This window comes from Notolepis coatsorum, assembly GCF_963971535.1.
Source record: "Notolepis coatsorum genome assembly, chromosome: 12".
Lineage (NCBI taxonomy): Eukaryota > Metazoa > Chordata > Actinopteri > Aulopiformes > Paralepididae > Notolepis > Notolepis coatsorum.
The window spans coordinates 56,455,216-56,472,563 of record NC_140176.1 but is presented as its reverse complement, the minus strand read 5'-3'; the positions used below and the strand labels follow the sequence as shown (position 1 = coordinate 56,472,563).

General features: G+C 44.1%; 1 protein-coding gene across 1 annotated transcript; it reads right to left on the bottom strand.

Moving 5' to 3' along the window:
* Positions 1-1,540: 1,540 nt before the first annotated feature.
* rab18a (RAB18A, member RAS oncogene family) lies at positions 1,541-17,348 on the bottom strand. The gene is made up of 7 exons (XM_084325573.1): positions 17,184-17,348; positions 12,401-12,456; positions 8,816-8,877; positions 8,357-8,429; positions 5,987-6,105; positions 5,340-5,406; positions 1,541-4,086 (listed from the first exon to the last, which is right to left on the bottom strand). Exons 1-7 carry the CDS (start codon positions 17,249-17,251, stop codon positions 3,911-3,913), a joined length of 621 nt encoding a protein of 206 aa, XP_084181699.1. The 5' UTR covers positions 17,252-17,348; the 3' UTR covers positions 1,541-3,910.

Genomic DNA, 17,348 nt, shown 5'->3' with positions numbered 1-17,348 from the left:
CCAGGCGGACAGACAGCAGTCCATCATGGCCGCCCCTCGGGCCAGCCGCGTCCTCGCTTAAGATATGTAAATAAAGTGCTAATCGACTAATGTACGTTATGTTGAATGATATATTACGCTGCTGGCCAGTATGACTACTACCATACTGTCTTCATAGCTGTATCACTGTACATATTAAGATTACAACTCTGTACATACATCCAATAAGCACTACACCCAGTAGTATTCATTTAAATATTTTATACCCAGTTTAATCACCTGTACATTGTATATTACTATTGCACTTTACTGTTATATTTGAGATCTGGTTGGATGCCAAACCTAATTTTGTTGTATTGTATAATGTACTGTATATAATGACAATAAAGAATAAATTAGAATTGAATCTAATCCAATATATTTACGCATTGTATTGGCAATGTACAATGTGTACTATTACAAATAGGTACATTACATATTCAAACATATTGTTAAAATGTTCAGAAGATCATGCATCTTAGGACACAGCTCTTTGACCACGGTTGTCATTAATTGTCACCTTGATTAGTGCAGAAACCAAATAGGCTGATTGATAGGAACAAAGTATATATATCGCTACAGAAATACGTAAGTCGTTTGCAGTATTTCACGTGGTCGTTACCTATGTACTTTTTCTGATGAGAACGTGATGCAGCAGCAGACTGAGGCTACCAGGCGGAGCAGAGAGCCAGAGGTTCTGGGAAGTTGGCCTTTTGCTGAGTCTATGGCTAGTATCGCCCTTCTTCATAGGAAGGCTACTGTGCCATACACCGTTGAAAACAAACACCATTATGAATAAACAAGGTTGCTTTGAAAAAAAAGCTAACTTTTCAGACTCAGAAAACAGCATTTGTTTTTCCCGTGTGGTCTTGAGGAGACGCCGGCACCTACGGCTCGGCAGATCGTTGGGACCACATGAAGGCGTCGGTTCGCCGTACGGCCTTAGCTGTTGTTTGACTGAGACATATTTCCAGACAGCTGCCTTTGCCCTCCACCGTGGCAGGAGATGAGGGATCTCTGCTACGAGTTGCAGAGAGGAGCCTCCGCTCTCTGCCTGCCAAGGGCCCGGCGGGGCCCTTTCATAATCACACAGGAATTATGCACATCCCAGTTAAAAAGCTGGTAAAAAAGAAGTTACGGCTGCGATGGTGTTCCCCGGCCAGGCTGCCAGAAAGATGATTTACAGAGATCACAGGTCTGAGGTCTGAAGGGCTCCTCGGACACTGTTTAAACACCGCGTCTGTATCCTGTAGACGGGAGGAATGCTTGGGCCCCCGCCAGAGTGAAGGAGCCCTCACCTAATAGCGACATTTCCAAAACAGCAACGGTGGCTGCAGACATTCTGTATCATCTTCTGGTAAGGACTTGGACGGGGGAATTAAAAAGCCACTACTTGTAAAGATTTATACTTGCGTATTACATGATTTGGCCATTCGCGTTACAAGCGGCGAGGGCTCTTTTGACGGCGCTTGGAATAAGCATTAGCACTAGAGGAATCCTTTAAAAAAGAAAAAGAAAAAGGAAAAGGAAAAAAAGGATTTTATTTAGTTTAATACACAGGGCGGTTTATAGTTCAACTATGTATACATTCAGCTTTACAATTCATACAGGAATTATTTCAGACAATTCCTAAACACACGTCAATTCACAAGATTTCCATAATGCTTTTCATATGTGAACTAGATATCTATGCTAGCACAATTAAAAAGTAAATGTCTACTTTTTTAATTAATCTTTTTTTTCTTAGGGCGTTTTCACACCTAGCTCGTTTGGAGCTGTTGTTCCGGAACCTGGAGCGTTTACCCCCTATTTCGGTTCATTTGGGCATATGTGAACACAGCAATCGCATTCTGTTGCGGAACAAAACAAGCGGGCGGAGATTCAGGGTTAGGGGGGGGGGGGGGCACACCCCAAAATCTGACCAATGAGTGACAGTTTGCTCGCGCGTGCGTTTGTTTTGGTCCGCTGTTAACACAAAACGAACTAAGGGACAAGTGCAACATTGTATCATTATAGTCCCTGTGTCTCCCTGAATCGGAACAAAGCAAACGAACTACAGGTGTGAAAACGCCCTTAAATACCGTAAAATCGCAAACGGGAAACCTGTAGGTGAAGATTTCAAGGTATAAAGTAAAGCACCGGGTTAGGTTTACAATACAGCTCAACTGTGTCCCAACAAACACAACATGAAAAAACAAATTACAAAATAAAAGATTTTTCCATGCAATAAAAAAGAAAAGAAAAGAAATAAAATAATCCCTTTCCTGATTAGACATAAAAAAGGCATCTGCGTCTTATCATCACCACACCCCTGTCACGAGGTCATGATCTCTCCACACTACACTACCCAGAATCCCCAGGCCCGTGCCAGCACTCCCAGATACTACAAACGCGGTCGGGGGGGGGGGGGGGGGCAGTACAGTACATTTATAACTGCCTGCTTGGGAGAGAGGAACACAGGAGACAGGAGCACTGTGAAATCCATTAGTGATGCGGGAGCGTTATAGGGTTTTTATTTTTTCTCTCAAAAAGATTTTTTCCAATTTCAGTGGAAACAGCCTCATGACTCACTCACTCACTCACTGTCCTGTTTAATATTGAACACTTTCCCTCCGCGTCCCCCGGTCCGCAGCGCCGGAGGGAGAGCTGTGTGAGAAGGGGGCTAGCGGTGATACTAGCAGATATTATCTGTCTCTGAGTGAGGCCGTGCCAGCGAGTCGCACCCCATTAAACCCAACTAGTTACAAAACAAGGCTTGCGATTTTAAGAGCTTCTATTACCCCCCCACCCCTCTCTAGCACATAATGGAAATCTCCTTTGTGCCAATCTCTTTGATTTACACACCCTTCAAAAAAATAAAAAATAAAAACACTGAAAAGGTTTAGAGTCCAAGTCAATAAATGCAGTAAAGACTCAGTTCCAGACACTTGGTAACGCTTTATATTATATTGTGAAGGAAAAAAAAGAAAAAAGGGGAGGCAGGCGGTTGTGTAGACAACAGGGACACATAAATCCCCCGGCCCTTTTGACTGGGGCTGGCGAGAGGGAATACGAGACGGCTTGGCTTGATAAGAACTCAGCAGCATTAGATAATAAAGGGTGGCTGTGCAGGGCGAGGGTGGGTACTGGGAGTTGGCATGCACACGACACAGCAAAGACGGCTCGGAGGAGGAGGAGAGGATACTGTTGCGCTTGCTAAGATAAGGTGCGAGAAGGACAGGCGGCTAGAACTGGAGGAGAAAGAAATAAAAAAGACTTGGGTCAGAATGTTCTGTTTTTCTGCCTTTTAACAAACTTCCAAGGGCTCCTGGTTTAGCTTTCTGCCCAACGGGACTGAGGTTTACCCCCTTTTTGGGGCTAAACGGTAAACCCATTTGTTTCGCTTCGTTAGACAAATTGTGCATGAAGGGAGAAGAGAAGTGCTATTTTGACCCAGGTCTGAAAACGACACGAGAGCAACACAACTCAGGACGACATGTATCGGGGGGGAAACACAATCCCCATGTCGTCCCACTGACTCACACGGCCCAGAATGGCCTGGACTGCATTAGTATTAGTGTTCCAGTGCAGCCCAGAGGCTGTGAGGTGTGAAAACAGCAGTGTGTCCGTATCAACACAGCTGGGGGAGTGGACAGTGCCCTGCCCCTTGTAGCACAGGGGAGAAAGGGGAGAACAGTCTGAATACCGTGGCTTTCATTGTCTGAGGAGGATCTGCTTAGGACAGCGTTACAGTCCGTTAGGGCGGGGTTTGTTCTTTCAAGCGTGTGCGGTGTATGTGGTGTGTGTGTATAAAGTTTCAGAATCAGGCTGTGCATGCACCGCGTGTACATGTCTGAGTGTGCATGGAATTGCTGTGTGTGTGTGTGTGTGTGTGTGTGTGTGTTATTGTCATCTACACTAGGGTGCAGTAGCCCCCACAGCTTCCTCCCCCCCCGGCGTCCTCGTCGGTCAGCTGGACTCCCCCCCTGCCGTGCGTCTCGCTCTGCCACAGCCCCGGGGTCTGGATGATCTTCTCCACCAGCTCCTCGAACGCACACTGCACCCCGTCCCTCGTCTTGGCACTGGCCTCTGGGACAGAGACACCAGCATAGGGGGAGGGGAGAGGAGGGGAGAGAAGGAGAGGATAGAGGAGAATGTGGAGCGAAAGAGGGAGGGAGGACAAGGAGAAGAAATGTAGACACAAAGAGGAGGGGACAGAAGAAATGAGGAAAAAAAGGAAGAGTAAAAGCGAGAAGAACAACACAAGAATGGAGAGAGAAAAAGAGAGAGAGTGGAACGGAGGGGAAAGAGGAGGAGGAGGGGAGGAGAGAAGAAGAAGAGAGGAGGAGAAACAGTCAGACACAACAGCGGTGAACGTCTGCACCTCGATGTCATCATCTGCCGGGGCTCCCAGCTGGAGCGGAGAGCCCAGTGGAAAATGTCTGCACGCTAACTGTGGAGCTCTGGACACTAATAGCGCCGCCTTAGGAGGCAATTAAGGGGGACTGGCATACAGGCAGCGCTCGGCCAGGAGGACGACGGTGGACTCCAGAATGAGATATTATAACAATAATACCACAAAGACGTAACTTTGAAATGTTTAAAGCACAATTAAAAATAATAGATCGCTGGATGCTCGATGATGACGCAATTAAAAGTGATAACGACGTAATTCCCCCCACACCCAGGATGATAAAGTTCTCTCTTATCTTATATTAGAATTCATTTAAAGCCTCAAGCCAGATCTGTTCATGTGATCTTGGAAGACTTTGACCTGTAGATCAGTTTCATGCAAACATTTACAAACATTCTACATGTAAAATGTTGTATTAAATAAAGCTTTAATGTTCAGTTTTAGCTATACCAATACCTTCCAATACCATATTGTAGGTTTTCAGTGGTGGGGGGGCTACCCCGTTACCCATGTATACATTTGGATTGGGGACAGGGTCATTAAGCTAGTCCTTTAACCTGTCTCGTTAAAGTCCCAACAAATATGAGAATATAAAAATAGGCATAAAGCACTGGATGCTTGTTAAGATGACAGACGGAGGGGTTTGCTGAAGTTCATTTTTAAAACAGAACTAGATGAACTTTTCCTCCTCAAGTATGACAGTTATTGCAAAAGCCGTTTCCCCTGCATAATGGCCCTATCTCAAGCCCCGCCCTGTTTTCTCGATCCTCCAATCGCAACCGTTGGCGTCACAGCTCAAGTCTCGTCAAGCCCGCTATGCGGATTGGAGGATCAGGAAAAGAGGGCAGGGTTTGAGATAGGTCAATTGGTCTGCTATAACTTGAGCCAGAGAGAGAGAAAGAGAGAGAGGGGAATCCTCCCAACTTACCTATAAAAAGCATGGAATGTTTTCGTGCAAACTTCAGCCCTTCGTTCCTGTCTAGTTCTGGGTTTTCCTAAAACAAAGGGAGAGGTAATGGCAGCACCCGTCAGCTACTGTGGTCGTCTCCCAAGGCAGCGAGGGAGAAGGAGCTTTCTCATAATGAAAGAATGATAACCAAATCAAACATATTCAACATCCACAGCTCAGCAGACTTTTTCTCTTTCAAATTACAATGTTGCAGTAAAGAAAAAGCAAGCCTAGTGGATTCATTGTTTCCTCCCGTTCAACATACATCAGTTCTGCATACTATTTGCATTTCTCTAGCATACATCTGACAAATACATATTAGTCTTGACCTTTGACCCAAAGAGGTCCTTCTGCACAAAATAACACTATGGGAAAGCAATTTTACAGATGTCATCAACTGAATTAACCAATTGCTACAAAGAGGGAAACTCCTATTATACACTGGGAGGTATGACGATATCCTATCAGGAAAAATGTGTCCTGGTTGTGTGTTGCACAATGTGTTGCAACTCTGCAGTGTAACAACCTTGTAATTAAGTTACCCGTCTAGCAACCCTTTGCCCCCCTGTAAACACACAAACACATTGTATAAAACCACACACACACAAAGCGTTCTCAGTTCTCACCATATCTATTTTGTTCCCCACCAGCATCTTGACGAGGTCATTCCTTGTACAGTACGTCTCCAGCTCGTTCAGCCAGTTGTCTAGCTTGGCGAACGTCTCTCGCCGTGTCACGTCATACACTGAAAGGGGGGAGATAAGAACGGATGCTCAGAACGCACACAAAACACTTTTATCTCCGCAGGGACAAGGCTAGGAGGCCTGAGGGAGGACAGTGTGTCACTGGAAGGAAGACATCCTTAGCTTTTCCCCATCTCCAGCCTCAGTTCCGAGAAGGACACCCTTGTATAAATGGAAATAAAGGGTATCGAACACATACAGGGGTGGTTTTTGTGTTCGAGTCGGTAACAATGACAACGCCGTTGGCCCCTCTGCGCTCCGTGGATACGGTATGCCGTCACACGTATTTCTCCTATGACACTGGATCTGGGGCTGGGCAATTTGTCAAAAATTTATTTCCAATTACGATTCTGGCTTCCAGCGATTATGAAAACAAGATAAACGAGATAAGACTATTCGGCCGCATTCCGCGTAGCGCACACAGACCCCATTAGACCTCCTTGACAACACACACACAGAGTCGAAAGGGAGAAAAGGAGAAGCACTGAATCAGCTGCGTTTGTGTGTGTGTGTATACGGTACGTCTGTGGGTGCGTGCGTTCATTCTCGCCTGCTATACGAGGGGGATCGTCCGCCTGGTAATCCATGTGGCTTCTTTTGAGATGATGAAGCCGAAATGTAGAAGCCATCAGAGTTCAACGGGGGAAGCGTTTAAACGTTTTTAAAAAGGTACAATGGATGACCAGGTAGATTACAGCTGGAAGTGGAGCGGCCACTTAATGAGAAGTCTGTAGAATTAGGCGAATGAAATGAGAGACAGGCTGGGCGGCAGGAACATGCGCATTCATTCACATAGTTGTAGCCGCTATTGTTATGATAAGGATAAGCATCAAGAAATGACATTGAGACAAAATCCCCTTTGGGTGGTAAAAGTGGGTATTCGAAAATAAATCCAGAAAGAATAACCAAATTTGAGAAAAAAATAAAACAGCATTTATGAGGCCCTACTTACATTGGACTCTCTTTAAAGTTCAGGGAAATCCAGTGTTAAAAAGACACCTTTCAAGTTCAATAAATGCATCTTTTCAAAGTCAATGAGTAATCATGTTAAATAGATGTGATCTCAATATTGACCAAAATAATGATTTTTGCCATAATCGAGCAGCCCTAACTGGAGCAATGCTATTGATGTCTGTATTCATAAGATATACATGGAAATACCACAGCATGATATTTTGTGAAATGTTATTGAACATGACATTTTTTTTTATCAATTTGAAGACTTTAATGGCCTCACATTTAATCTAGTAACTCTAGAAAATACCCAACATTACACTGCCTAGGAATATATGATTTCACCTCTTTCTTAAGATTAGATTAAAATGTATTGTCATCATACAACACAAGTACAGTACAACAAAAATAAGTTTGGCATCCAACCAGAGTGCAAATGTAATAGTAAAGTGCAATAGTAATATACAATGTACTGGTGATTAAACGGGGTATAAAATATATAAATCAGTACTACCGACGTAGTGCTAATCAGATGTATGTACAGAGTTGTAGTATTAATATGTACAGTGATACAGGTATAAACTTTAAAGACACTATGGTAGTAGTCATACTGGCCAGCAGTGTAACTAGTACGAGTGGGTAAGGGATATGAACAGATATAGATCTACAGATATGTAAAATGATTATGTGCAGGTATGTACAGACAGATGTGGATATATATATATATAGGGTAAGAATAAATATATATATACAGCATTATTATTTGACCATCATAGTAGCTGCTAGTATCAAATCACAATAGTGTATCACTGAACAACATTAGGAGGCACAACAAGCATGTCCTGAGCAGTACCATGATGATATCATAGCGGGATCACTCGAGTGGATTCCCACCCCCAGCGCTACTGTTACAGTACCGCCGTTAGAACGGTCACAAACCGTGGGTTGCAGAGGATGTCTGCTTTAGTATTAAATACTTTTAACTTGGTCCCTGTGTGTGTGTGTATGTGTGTGTGCATTTGAGGGGCTTGAGTTAAGAGCATGGAACTTCCAGAGAGGGAGTTTGTGTATGTGTGTGTATGTGTGTGTGTGTGTGTGTGTGTGTGTGTGTGTGTGTGTGTATGTATGCGTGTGTGTATGTAAGTGTGTATGTAAGCGTGTGTGTGTGTGAGAGAGAGAGAGAGAGAGAGAGAGTCACAGGATGAAAAGCCATCACTCTCTTTATGGTCGGCCGGGGGACCTGGGTCTGTGTTTGACTCTGGAGGTGAAGGGTGGTGGTTTTTAGACATGATGGCTTACCCAGTATGACTCCTTGTGCTCCTCTGTAGTAACTGGGAGTCAGGGTGCGGAAGCGCTCCTGGCCTGCAGTGTCCTGCAAAACACACAACCACCCTCAGCCATGCTGGACAAGACACAATCCAAAGAATAAATAAAAAATAATAATAATAAAATAAAGAATAGCGGCTAAGACAGGAGTGAATCCCGGGACAGACGAGAGGAATGAGACCGGACTCTCCTGTTGTCCCCGACAGCATGGTGTGTTGGGTGGGTGGGTGGGTGGGTGGGGGTGATCTGTGTTACTTCAGCGCCATCTTCTGGGGGACTCGGTGAATGACATGGTGTGAAGAGAGTTGACAGAGCCGAGACAGTTTCACGGGTAATATCTGCTACTCTTTTGACTGGCAGGAGAGACACACGCCTGTGTTCTCTCTAACGTGTCGTATTAAGTGATGCATGTTCACCGTGTTCCTCACTTACCCATATAGCCAGCTTCGCCTTATTCCCGTCCACGGTGAGGGTCTTCACTTTGAAGTCGACACCTTAACAACAACAACGACAACAACAACAACACACAGGAGTCAATCAATCACACCGAATATGATGACTCTTGCAGGTTAGCGCTGCAGCTGCCAAGGATATAGTTCCCAAGACGACTCTAGATTTGAATCATCCTAGATGGGTTGTCACACAATGTCCCTGAACTCACGCTAACCCCTGGCTCTCCAGACGGGGCTCGGAGCCCGCCCTGTGTCCCGCGCTGAAATTATGATGTGACTAGGCATTTATGGCCGTTAGGTAACACAGGTAGCTCGACGTGGTCCCGATACGCTCAGATGAAAACCAATACAGACAGGCCTCGGCTGAAGAATTACACCACCTGGCTGTGACATCGTTCACACACAAAAAAGAAAAGGAGTCATGATTCACTCTTAAAAATCCCTGCCTGGCTCCCAATGAATGGACATTTACATAAAAATAACAGGGTTGTCCTCCTCGCGCTCGACGAGTAAATCTCCGCTATTGCCTCGCTCTGAGCACACGGAGCATGAAGCAGCCGGGTGACATATGGCCTGTAGTTTTAGCGTGCACTGACAGATTTACCAGGGCAGTGCGTGCTCGGGAAGGAGGTCGTTTTTACGTCTGGGAGAGTGTGTGTCTGTGTGTCTGTGAGAGTGGGGTAGGGTCTTGTTCCAGAGCCAAAACACTGGAGGTAGAAGGACATGAAGGAGGATGATTCCTTTCTTGACAGACCGTAAACATAAAGATCCAGATTCCAAAAACAGTGTACCTCACACACACACACACACACACACAAACACACAAACGCACAAACCCCTCCAGGCAGTCAATCACAGCCGTTAGTTCTTCCTTTAGCCTTGTAGGGTTACCGAGATACTGTCATCAGATGCGTGGTGGGAGGAATTTACACTAAACAACACTTCCCTTTCCCTCCCAGCAGACCGATTGTGTTTACTAGACATTCAGAAGACCGTGCGCAGCATCTGTTTGCAATATCACAAAGCCACGGGAGGCTACTGCCACAGTAGTCAAGGTAGTCTCGTCTCTGTAGGTATGCCTGTTCGCGGCTGACCTCAAACAGCCCCTGGATCAGCTGAAACGGCCAGAGAGAGCCCTCCCGACGAAACACGCGAAGGGCATCGGCTGACCTATCTCGAACCCTGCCTTCTTTTCTCGATCGTCCAATCGCGTCGATATAGTCATTGGAGAGGGAAGGAGTATTAAAATGAAGATGTTGGAAATGTATTGTGGTCGGCGCGGTGGTCTGTACCAAACAAACATGTTTTCTCAAATGTGTAGAATACAGGGCATCTCGGCAGCACTGCAATATTTTATATAGTTATTTTGACACATTTCACTGTTATCAAATGGTGCAGCAATTTGCGATTTTCATTTGACATTTTTGTATTAATTGACCCATCTCAAACCCCGCCCTCTTTTCTTGATCCTCCAATAACAACGGTCACTTCCCTTGGACAAAGATGTGTTAGCGATCGGAGGATCAAGAAAAGAGGGCAGGGTTTGAGATTGTTCAGCCCAGGGATCAATAACGTTAAATTGTTCCAAGTCTATTGTCTCGTTGTCATTTTAAAACGGGTTTTCAAAGACTTCGCAATTTAGTTTTTCACCATAGGTTTCTAGACACGGGTTGGCGATCAGGCTACTTAATTAACTCTCAGAGTGGCACCGCTGCAATCAAGCTTCGTTATTGTGATCTCTGGACTAATCCGTGTCTCTGGGCCCACTGCTGCATGGTGCTAATGTGACAATAAATCGACAACGCTAACGGGGGCAGGGGCGGCTTAATTGAGGAAACCCAACCTGAGTAGCCCGACTGCTTTAGGAAGCGATGGAGAAGTAATCTAATTGTGTGAGAGGGATATAGGATACCGCCGGCTTCCTGCCCGGGAATCTTAAGAGGGGACTCGCGTCAGTAGACGATGGGGACATCTGTTTGGCAAAGACACCCAGTTGGCCAAGTACAACAGTAGCGATACATGCCGACCAGATTAGAAAAAAGAAAAAAAAAGATTGTTTTAGGAATCCGCACTTATAAGGTTGCTTCAACAAAGACGCCATTGTTGAAATAAAAAGACTCTTAAACAGATCACATTATGTATGCAAAAAAAGAGATCTCCTCTCCAAGTCATCAATAGGATCATAAATCTGGAGTTGTGGAATACTTTAATGAACATTAGCCCACTAGGCCCTCTACATCCCCAAGGACACCTGAAAAAATATCAGAGGGTGTCCTTGATGCATCCAATGTTTAATACCGCTTAAAAACAAGAAAAAGGAAAAGAGAAACCCTCCTGATATGATTCACAGATCTGCCAGATTCTGGAAGGAATGCTACAGTACTTTCCAAAACCATGTACTGCTACGGTTGCTATTTCACCAAAAGGAGATGGATGGGTGGAAGCTGCTCTCACACACTCCCCATTAAGTGTGGAATAAATCAGAGGCCTGGGGGGGCAGTGTGGATGTGTGGTGATGGTGACGACACCAAACCCAGCCGCTTGCCAAGCGTCAAACGCCTTCTTCCTAAACAGATGTCCGAACAGGCCACGCTCGCCGTGCCGGTGATCCCACCTAGTCTGTCGTGCGTACCATGGAGAAAATTGGACTTTTCATTTCTGCTGTTGATTCCCCATGCAGTGAGCACTAGGTGCGTGGGATTGACATTTTCCTCACTTGGGAGTGCAACCCATCCATCCGGATAGTTTAGGTGAGATTTGCCTAGTTTTAGAGATGTCTGCTGTCACTCCGATACAATGGCAGCAAAAAGAAACGCGATTGAAAAAGTCAAAAGCAATGTCTCTTTCCAGAAAGGATGACCCAGTTACTCAAGATAATCCACATACCTTGTTGTGAGCAGTTTCATGCAGGAACAATTTTCTACCCGAGTACACCCCCATTCATCAACTCTTGTATCTTGTATAGTAGAAAATAGTTTGTACGTCATGTACTAGGTTTCACGCAAGCATTTCCTGGTTGATAAGATGATGACGGTGGCCTAGTAATAGGCAATAGCCAACATTACATACTTAACCTGCAAACATAAGACTGTTCTGACAGCACAACATTGATGTAACTAAGAGATTCGTTGAGGAATTATTTTATGCATAGGTATAATTATCAATGACAATAGGTTCCCTATAGCATGTTGTACACAGGCATCAGAGAGCTGTGTAGTATCGCCTCCTGATAAAAGGTATAACTTTATTGTGAATGTAATATTTCAATGGACAATGATGGAAATTAATTCAAATAAAATACTTGTCATTGCCCGATTTGAAGAATATTCAAGGATTCAGGTCCTCGCCCTGCCGTCAGCCTATGTGCAACGTTTCATCCCAATTGTCCCTGTAGTTTGTGAGATTAGCTGCTACACACACACAGACACACGCACACGCACGCCTGGCGGAGATAAATATGTAGCCATAACAGCAGAAATAGGACATGGTATTTCTGAACAGCTCTGCCAGGAAGCTGTCAGCAGTACGTCAGCAGTGACAACATGGCCTCGTCTCCTTTACTGACCTATCGTCGCCGCTTGGTCCGGATCAAACGTGTCATCTGTGAATCTGAGGAGGAGGCTATGCAGACAAGGACAAAGAAGGAGAAAGACAAAATCGGATTTAGGCAAACATCATGAAACGGTTAACAAGCAACCTGTCCGAGCGGCCTTGTCCTTTTCACAAATGCTATTCCACTCAAAAGACAGACCGAGCGAGCCTGTGTGGCCCAGTGTTGTGTTTCCATTCGCCGAACCCAGATAGAATATCCACAGCCGTTATTTCCTATCGCTCACTCCATCTCTCCCCTCTGCCTCACGTAGCCTACTATTACGCACACGTCTCCGGTCCGGATGACATCACGCGGCTCCTCCTGGTCAGCGGGACAGGGGTCACTTGCTAACTGTGACTAATCAAGTGCTAAGACCTTAATCACGGCACTGATGATGCCGATAAGTCCAACTCGTTTCCCCTGACCCGAACCGAAGCTGGCCTCGCCGCTCCGATGCTCTTGTTTCCTTCATGGCCCATCGAATGGGATTTTGGATGCAACGGGTGCCTATTGTTTTGAAGAGTACACACACAGCCGTGTTGTGAGATAGCCAGAAGTGCATGACGTGGAGGTCATGTATATGGGAAAGAAGAAACGCGCTGCTTCCCTGCCAGGTGGCCTATGATTTGAGAAGCGCTCGGCAGATCGGAGGGGGAAAAATAAAATGGGAACATGTATGCTATTCAGAAATTAGTCTCAGCCAATAAACGTGATGGAACAATTGGCCCGGCTGATTCTAATGCTGTTTGAACTTAATCATATTCTAAATTAGGTTATTATTAGACGAAGAAGCCTGTTACATTAATGGTTCCTGGAAACACTGCTCTTGGCCCATATGATGCACTCGAAAATTAGCCCATAATCAAGCTGTCCTCAAAACTTCATCTTACAGGAAATGGCGGCAAATCTGAACATTATTCCTCACGCAGCCTAATCAGTTTAAACTCACGGCCAGAGTTACAAAGCTATTTGTATCATTTCCAGCACAGTTGATTACATGTCGAGGCCGGAGGGGCGGAGTGGCCTTTGTCTCGGACGCGCGCTCGTCTCCTCGGGTCTGGGCAACGTGTGCTGTTACACGTGTGGTGATGTGTTCTACTGAATGTAGCACTGCTCACGCCGTTTGCAGCAGGGCTGGGTGATTCATCCAGTTTCAATTTCATTTCGGACTTTAGCTTCTCACGATCATGAGAACAAGATAATCGAGATAAAATTATTATCGTGCCGCATGCCGTGTTTAAGGCTGAGACGATATGCCATTTGGAAGAATCGATAAATGGGGAAAATTTTTTCGATAATCTTTTTTCAAATTATTATTATAAATAAAAGAAAATATATATATATATATATCTGAAATATGTATATAAAAAATCATTTAAAATAATATTATCACACACGCGAACTAACGTTAAATAATAGTTTCTTTTTTAAGAAAAAAGTATTTTAAAATAATTAAAATATATATATTTTTTATACATGCAAAAAAATCGATAAGTGACACTTATTGATTTCACGCAGTTATCGATAAATCGATAAGTGGTCTCAGCCTTAGCCGTGTTGCTCTCATTTTGTCTTGTGTTGTAAATGCAGCGCACCCTCCCTTCACAGAGGTGCACCAACCCCCCAAACAGTAGTTTCAGCTCGTGTTGAGAGGGAGGAGGGAGCCACGACGCATTTCTCCAGTTATTTTGAAACGTCCTTGGTAACTTGTAGAAGATGACAGAAAGGCAGCCTTTGGTAAAGAAGAAAGGTAGAACAGATTCAGTCGTCATCATATGATGTTCTCAAATCAGTCGTGTTCAATAATCGTGATATCAATATCAATCAAAATGATCATGATTATGATGTTTACCATAATTGAGCAGCTCTAGTTTGCGGTGGCCATGTTTTGGCCGAAATGTCTCCACCTCTGAAGAGCTGTTTTTAGCAGAGTGTTGCTCTGCGTTTCTCCATTCCATCCCTCTAAGAACTAACTCTGGGTGTTATGATGTTTACCATCATATTTCCACGTAATGCATCATCAATGTATTCTTTTGTTTATGTTGCAACTAAGTGGTGATCTATGAGTGTAGAACCAGCTGTTATGGTAAATCACATTAGGCTGTATGCCATGCCTGGCCAGTTATTCCAACTACACACACCATGTTGTTTTCAGTTGAATAAAGATTTGTTACGCTGTGCTTATTGCGCTAGCTACATATCACAGCCGGGCAGAAGAATGCATAGTGAGATGAACTTAAGATCCCTCTGTATCTCATGTCATTTCATTTTGACTTACTCTCTCGGGCATATTCTATTTAGCTACCAAAGCATAAAATTCTGGCCACGTATTTGTCAAACACTCACCCCAAACTTGTCTAAATGAGTCCCACTTGTCTACAGAAAGTGAGTCTGTCTGCTTTCTGAGTGCTGCTGAGATGTTGAACTTGAATCGAATGTGACTTTGAGTGAAAATAACCAATTTAACATTGGAATCAAAGTGTGTCGACCACCAGAAAGCAGACAGACTCCCCAGTCCCCACGTTATAACTGATCTATGATGAAACCGTTTTATTTGATTCTATTAGAGCTCAGCTTACCATAGATCATTGTAGTATATCACAGTTGATCTATCAAATCCTGCCCCCTCCAATCACAACTGTTGCTGGTTTGGAGATATGTCAATTATAGCCTAGCCTATAGTGAAAAATCAACATGCACTCTCTCAAAAAATATTGTTGTGCTGGGAATTGCTCCCCTTAATTGTCATCAGATGAAAAAATTTACAATTCCCGCACTCACTTTTTCTCTGCTTTTATTGTCGTCAACGTTTCGGCTATTCAGCCTTCATCAGGACAATTATAGCCTAGCCTACCATGGTTTTTAGACAATATCTCTGCTCAGTTAGGCTACGTAAGCTATCCACTATAAATGATAAACAACTACACTGTACTAACCCCGATATCAATTTGGTAAAGCAAAATTACATCTGCTTGAGCAGTTGGCCAGCTGAAGATTCACTTCAACAAGGAATGTTCTAGCCACAAGCAGAAGTCCTGAGGCTGTGATCAAGTGTGCTTTTTTTATGCATGTTTACCTCTGGGCCCCCACGTGTCTTTGCCTGTATTTCCCCCTCGTCTGCGCTGATGTTTTGTATTGCTTCACACAAGAGGACGAGAACAGAGGTTCCCTGTGTTGAATGCGCAATTAGCTGCAGCCTTTGTAAATTAGTTGTGGAATGAACACACTGAAACCACAGTGCATTTATCCCTCTCGCCACCTTGCGGTTTACCCTGCGCTTCTCATCTTAGTAAGCCTGGCTGGTGTTTATCTCTAGCTTACATAGGCCTATTTGGAGGGTGGGACATTATACAAATCTAAAATGATCACATTTTCCCTATAACAATCAGCCCCAAATTTCAACACAAGTGTGTTTATCATGACGAATTATCCAACTAAAAAGGAGTCGTACTGCTACAAAGGGTAGCTGGGTCGTTGAACTAAAACTGGCTTGGGTGAAGGTGAAACTAATAGAAGACACATTCTCTGCTATTCCCTAAACCAAACATTACACAAGCCCTCTAAACCCGATCTAGGTTAACATTCCATCCGTTATTGCTCACGTCAAAGAGCTCCATTCCAGTAATGGAATACAAAAAGGCCTATCTTTGTGACGGGTGATGTCACTCAACTCTTATTTATTTTAAGTATCTGAGCGAGGAGATGATTCCTCAGTCATTCCTGCTGTATAGTCATAATGACGCACCAGTCCACCCAGTATCTTCTGGGCCGTGCTACGGTTGTGAAAGGCTTGGCAAACCAGATCCCATGGCTTGCAATGTGATGGTTCAGGGCTCAGGCTGGCCATCAGCATTCTTTCATGCAGTCTAGATCGCAGCCATGGATATCAAGAGACCAACAAACAAGGCAAAGAGGCTCTCTGTTGGCACAAGCACAAGCAACAGGCTCCAATTCCAGTCTATTTAGCTGTCATACTAACAGAGACCCAACTGTTTGGTAAACCCTCCTTCGACAACATCTCGCTCTTTGACCAGACCACTGGGGAGGGAAAGATGTAGGCCAATTAAACATTGGCATCTAGACAGTAGAACTCCCCAAACTGTTGAATATCATCATTAACTACACATGTAAACCACCTCCCTAGCTAACCACCCATAAAGACATGTCATTTTTATAAATAGAGATACTGTTGCTTGTCAAAAGGACGATATTTAACAATAACAGCAATGTCACATAGAGACTATCTTCTTGACAGGGAGGAACAGGGAGTGTTCCATGATTGTGTTGTTGGCCTCCAGTCAGTTTACATGAACCCATGGAATGTAAGAGGTTAGCATAAGTCGTTGAGACAATATTACTGTTGTCATTTAGAATAGTTAGTTATACTGTGTCGCAAGCAATCATGAATCATAGACAAGCCACCGATTGCAACATCATTCACCACCTTATCTCCTGCTAGCTATGGATTATGTCACACTGTAAGCTAAAGTTAGCTAGTTGGCTAAATCAGTACAACGCTAACATTATAACGTTAGCTAACGTTGTCAAGCGTACATTATTCATTCAGTAACGTTAGAGTACAACCATTGCTTCCCTACACGATTCTGTACGTGTCGTATATATAATAGTTTAGCGTTCTGGCTGATAATGGTTAGCTAACCAGGCGGCTAGCTAGCTAACGTTAGCTCGAAGAAAGAGCCACGACATCATAACTTCTTCGAGGTAACGTTAACGTTTAGCTCACATTATATCTTACCTGGACTTTCCAACACCACTTTCTCCAATTATCAATATTTTAAGCGTTGTTAGAATGTCATCCTCCATTTCTTCTCCTGGTCGTTAATTGTTTTACTTTCGATATAAGACGACAGACTGACAGATGAGATGTGTCTTGAGGTGTTGTTTACAACTGGCTGCTGCA